Source organism: Triticum dicoccoides, chromosome 1B (assembly GCF_002162155.2).
Source record: "Triticum dicoccoides isolate Atlit2015 ecotype Zavitan chromosome 1B, WEW_v2.0, whole genome shotgun sequence".
Lineage (NCBI taxonomy): Eukaryota > Viridiplantae > Streptophyta > Magnoliopsida > Poales > Poaceae > Triticum > Triticum dicoccoides.
Window position 1 is genome coordinate 466,753,172 of NC_041381.1, and position 5,688 is coordinate 466,758,859.

The following is a 5,688-nucleotide window of genomic DNA, read 5'->3' on the forward strand; positions in this document are numbered from 1 at the left end:
CGTGTGTGGTAAGGTCACCACCAGTGAGAAGTGATGACAACACCTTATGAAGGTTGCAACCAAAGAACGTATCATATGTACGTCTAATGTAATGCGGCCGACCAAACGGCGGGTTAAAATTAGTTTCCTCATGCAGCTACTTGTATGCGGGTAACCAAACTATGTGCAGACGATGGTTTATATGTTTTTTTTTGTCAGTCCCATTTAAAAAACACATGCAAAATGCAATGCAGCCCACGCAATCAAACACGTCCTAGAAGACCGAAGTAAACCATTTAGGGTCACTCTGCCAGAAACCCACAGCTCCAAGAGGAGCGAGAGCCTACGTAGCTTGCTTCCGCCGACTGCAGGGTGCAGGCCACGGCAACCCTCAAAGGAAAAATTGGTCATCACAGGAGAGGAGGGAGCGCGGCCACACACGGCCTCGCCCCCACACGACGAAGCCCCCGCCGCGTCCACCGCACACTTTTCGCGCCCCCCTCGGCGTCGGCACGGGTCTCGGCCGAGCCAAATCAGGCGCCGAGTTCGTCCCCTCCCTCCCTCCGTCGGGTCGGTCCGAGCGACGAAGCCCTATCCGGTGTCACCCGACCCGAGAGACCCATCGGTTCGCCTCCTTCGTTATAACACTCCACGCTCCCGCACTCGGGATATAATCATCCACCCGCTCTTATCTCCTCTTCCTCCTCCCTCCCCCCACCACCCCCGCCATGGCCACAGCCGCGGCCTGCGCGTCCTCCCTCCTCGCGCCGCCCTCCGCCTCGTGCGCGGGGCCGGCCGCGTCCGGCGCGCTCTTCCCCACCTCCGTGCCCTCGCTGCGCGCGTACCCGCGGCTCCTGCTCGCGTTCCGCCGCCCCGCCGCGGCCGCCGTCGCCGACCCGCAGGGCGCCGCCGTGCTAGAGGAGGAGGAGGACGAGGCGCCCGTACAGTTCGACGACGTCGACGAGGATTACGAGGACGGCTACGGTGGCCGCGGCCCCGCGTTCACGGCCCCCACCCGCCCGCGCACCGGCAAGGCCGCCCTCCCGCTCAAGCGCGACCGCGTACGCCACCGAACCCCGCGCGCGCATCATTTATCTTCTGTGTGCGTCTCGTTTTGGACGGCTGGGTGACGTTGGTCTCGAATGCGTGCAGACGAGGTCCAAGAGATACCTGGAGATACAGAAGCTGAGGGAGAGCAAGAAGGAGTACGACGTGCCCATGGCCATCTCGCTCATGAAGCAGGTCGCCAACACCCGCTTCGTCGAGTCCGCGGAGGCGCATTTCCGCATGAACCTCGACCCCAAGTACAATGACCAGCAGCTCCGGGCCACGGTACCGTTTCATTTCTTCTTCCTGTTGTTCTCTCTCTCTTCCGTTGTTTGATTTGTGTTTTTGCTTGTGACCGCAGGTCAATTTGCCCAAGGGGACGGGACAGACCGTGAAAATTGCAGTTCTCACCCAAGGTGAGTGACCACCGGTTGCATGTTGTTTGGACATGGTTATCGCCCAATCCGATGCAAATTGCACTCTATGATGCATGTGTTAAACAGAGTTATGATGCATGGGCTTGATCGAGTTTAGAGCACGCTGACTTCAATTGAATTGGTCAATATGATACTTCTTTGTATAAAGCACCAATGATGTTTTGCTGCACAATGTGGTCGATATGGTAAAAATGAGTGTGCCATAGCAAACTCCGTTGGCTGTTACTAGTTTCAAGTAGTGACAACCGATGAACTTGCATTCCACATAGGCTTGTCTATCTGCAGTTCATGTCTCATTCAATTGATAAATATTATGCTTACAGTTATCTTGCTCTTCTTTTGGAGTTGAAAAGCCATAAATGTATCATAATTGAATGCTCATATTGGGTTGATCAAAATTGTGTCTTAGGGGTAACTCAGCAGAAGCTCTCAATCAGTACACATTATGTTCATGGTGTACCTAGTTCTGTTCATACACGTAGGATGTTGGGCATACCACTTTGGATTCATTTTCTTGATGCTATGATGCATAGACTTGTTGAATAATGTAAACTTCCATTTCACAGTCTTTTGTTATACTATGTTATTCTTACCTGGTTATGCTCAGAAAATCGGCTGCCTTATATAGTGATTCTCTGATGTCTTGCAGGTGAGAAGATAGATGAGGCAAGGGCTGCAGGCGCTGATATTGTTGGCTCAGATGACTTGATTGAACAAATAAAAGGAGGATTCATGGAGTTTGACAAATTGATTGCGTCACCTGATATGATGCCTAAGGTATGGCAGTGGAACTAGCTTTGTGCGGATCATCTTTGAAGTCTTTCTTGTTTGATGAAGCTTCCCTATCCACATGCAAGGTTGTTGGGCATATTTAGCTAAGCAATTTGTCGGACACTTCTCGGAAACGGATTTTACTAGGAAATAATACAGTGATGCCTTTTTATTTGTGATGATGGTCAAAGATATTCCATTGGAATGTATTTTTCCTTTTGTTGTATTGCATTCCCTTTACTCAAACATTCCCTTTCTCAGGTTGCCAGCTTGGGTAAGATTCTAGGACCAAGAGGATTGATGCCCAACCCCAAAGCTGGTACTGTTTCTCCAAACATTACTCAGGTACTGTGGAGACTTTATTTGGTTTCCCGTAAATATTGCTTGTGAATCATCAATCATGTCAATCTTGTTTGGACTGGGTATTGTGACAGTGAAAGTGGGTGAAAAGTAGGTAGTTGCCCGTCCAACTTCATTACCCAGATATTCACAGGTTGCTTCCTTGGCTAATTGCATATATTTCCGTAGCTGAAGGCTCGTACATAGAGATATGTATTGTGCAACTCGAATGTGTAGTTTGGTTGTGCTAGGGAAAGTCAAGGCAGCGTGAGAGGAAAGTAGAAGATGTTGATTTGGCAGTTTGTGGCAGTGAAATGCTAATAATTTTTAATCCGCGAGTTGCCTTGGTAAGGTTGAAAGTATAGTAACATAATAATCAACTTAAGGTAGAGTGGGTTAGTTGACTGTAAGGTAGGACTACCAAGTCTACCATTGTTACTGACATTTGAGTTGATGGATTTTAGCACCTAGTCTCAAAGCCTTGAGTACCTGAAACCACTTAGGATTGCATAATTAGGACTAACACATCATTTTTATTTATATAGTACTCCCTCTGTTCCCAAATATTTGTCTTTCTAGATATTTCAAATGGACAACAACATACGGATGTATGTAGACATATTTTAGAGTGTAGATTCACTCATTTTGCTTCGTATGTAGTCACTTGTTGAAATCACTAGAAAGACAAAGATTTAGGAACGGAGGGAGTAAATAGGTAGCATTTCTTCTTGAATACCTGAATGTTAATCTATATTCATCCTTGCAAGACTATCATGATACACTGCAGCTATACAGGACTGCAGCAACACATACAGTACAATCTTGATAAAAGTTGTTGACACTGATAAATGATCTTATCACACATTGTATTCATAAATTCTCTTTTTTTGTGATATTGCGACATCCATCTGGCTATGGTCTGCCGTGTGAATTTTTTTTCTCTGCTAGTCATCTCTGGAGTAAGTTTGCAGCTGAACTTCTGGTGGTATCCTGTCTGCAGGCTTTCCTATGCAGAAGTTGCCCTTTACTTTTGCTGATCGTGAATATAAGTCATTCTAGAACTCGTGCCAGTCAATTTTTATTTTTGGTTTGGCCTTCAATGTATAAAAACTAATGCAAACTGGTCACAGGAATTTGGTATCACTAGATTCATCATCTTAAATATATTTCCATACTGTATAGTTGTATGATTTGTGGCAGCAACATAGTATGAGATAAATTAGTTGTTGAAGTGGTATGGATTACCTTGAAGGTCGTGTTGGCATCGAGAACGACCTAATAGTTGAGAGTATTATTTGATCTGTTTATGCTGTACCAACTTAAAATTGAGCCAATCAGCCCCAATCTTGTACTACCTATGTAACATTTTATAAGATGTTTTTAGAGCCTATGACATTGTCAAAAACATCTTATATTAAGTTACAGAGGGAGTAGCAGTTAAATTTTTATACTGTCAATGGAGAGTGGTGAGCTTGATTATGCTAATTGTGCAAATGGTTCCAGGCTATCGATGAGTTCAAGAAAGGTAAAGTTGAATTCAGAGTTGATAAGACAGGGATTGCACATATTCCTTTCGGCAAGGTTAACTTCCCTGAAGAAGACCTTATTGCAAACTTCATGGCAGTTGTTGTAAGATATCTGCTCTTATAAACATCTCTTTTGTTGTCACTCTCAGAGTTTATGTTTACTTACCTTTTGCCATATCTTCCCAGCGCTCTATTGAGAGGAACAAGCCATCTGGTGCAAAGGGGATATACTGGAAAACGGCATATGTATGCTCATCAATGGGACCTTCAATCAAGCTAAACATAAAAGAAATGCTCGACTATGGCGCTGATTCGTCTAACTAGATGTCACCACGAGCACCAATTAAGTCATCAGGCATTTGCTACCAACTTCACAGGCTTGACTATCCATCCCTTGTGATAAATACACACCGAGAAACACGACTGTGGGGGAACACTGGGAGGTGCTTAGGTACAGTTTTTTTTTAGTTTCACGGACATCCGACGTCAGCAGTTAAACAGTGCCCTGATCAACAAACGGGCGGTATTGTTGGTCGTTTGTATTTATGAGCAAATTATGCATGCACTTACAGATGTATTTTTGTCTGATGTTTGTTGTAATGTTCATCATTTTGTCAATAGTCATCCTTGAGCTTCAGCCAATATCATGTCCTCACCCGCCGTCATCGTAAAGTTGCTGCGGTTCTTGAACCATACTTTTTTTGAGTAATTGTAGGAGTAAAATTTGTGTAAAAAAAATAAAATAAAATGAGTAGTCTTCGCTATGTGAATTTTATTTTAACAGCAAACTTGGGATCAATCATTTGCCTAGTTGCACTATATTTTTCCTCCTGTGGATTGTATGAGGTTGTATCGCGTCTGAAACCTTTTTTTTTAGAAATATCGGGTCTGAAACCTAAAGTGAAAACTTTGGTAAGATTTTTCTCCTGCAGACTGAATGGGGTCGTGTCGTGGAGGGATGCTTCGGTAAAATGCCAGTGACGCGTAATTTATCAGAAGGTCCAGCAGTGACAAAGTGGTAAGATGCTTCTACAGGTTATTAGTGTAGTGAGTAGTCTAGGTAATCATACGATTATGTATGATGGCCTCTTTGAATCAAAAGATTTTCATAGTAATTATGGAGAACTCGAATTTTTTATACTTTTTAGGGATTTAGAATTTATTTTCTATGAGGTTGTTTTGTTTTTGTAGGATTATACCCATAGAAACTTTTCCTGATGATTGTACATTTGTACTAGACTTTTCATAAGAATTTTTTAATTGACTCGAACTTCTTGGGATCATCCTTTGTTTCTCTGACGATGCAAATTCAATCATTTGGGCAATTTCAATCATGCACGATGTAAATGGATATGTCGTCACAATCCTACATTCTCCATTTCAGCGTTTTCGGAGTGCTGTGAGTCAATGAGGCCCTAGATTCAGTATTTTTTTGTGATTCCAAAGTTTTTTCTCAACTATAGTATAAGTTATTTCTGAATGATCTGCCAAAGGAAACGCATAAATTAGACAGATCAACGCACAAGTTTCTACAAAGTCCCTAGGATTTGATTAAAGCAAAATTATGTTTTTGACTGCTGACACAATTT

The 5,688-nt window shown here is 43.7% G+C and overlaps 1 protein-coding gene across 1 annotated transcript; it reads left to right on the forward strand.

The window, feature by feature from the left end:
* The first annotated feature begins 690 nt into the window (after positions 1-690).
* LOC119341593 (50S ribosomal protein L1, chloroplastic-like) lies at positions 691-4,741 on the forward strand. Its single transcript, XM_037613469.1, has 7 exons — positions 691-1,040; positions 1,132-1,311; positions 1,388-1,442; positions 2,113-2,240; positions 2,496-2,579; positions 4,077-4,202; positions 4,286-4,741. Exons 1-7 carry the CDS (start codon positions 708-710, stop codon positions 4,421-4,423), a joined length of 1,044 nt encoding a protein of 347 aa, XP_037469366.1. The 5' UTR covers positions 691-707; the 3' UTR covers positions 4,424-4,741.
* The last annotated feature ends 947 nt before the right edge of the window (positions 4,742-5,688 follow it).

Coding starts and splice junctions, on each gene's coding strand:
- LOC119341593 (XM_037613469.1), top strand. CDS start 708: ATGGCCACAGCCGCGGCCTGCGCGTCCTCCCTCCTCGCGCCGCCCTCC. Junction 1,041..1,131: donor TCCCGCTCAAGCGCGACCGC/GTACGCCACCGA, acceptor GAATGCGTGCAG/ACGAGGTCCAAGAGATACCT. Junction 2,241..2,495: donor CACCTGATATGATGCCTAAG/GTATGGCAGTGG, acceptor TCCCTTTCTCAG/GTTGCCAGCTTGGGTAAGAT.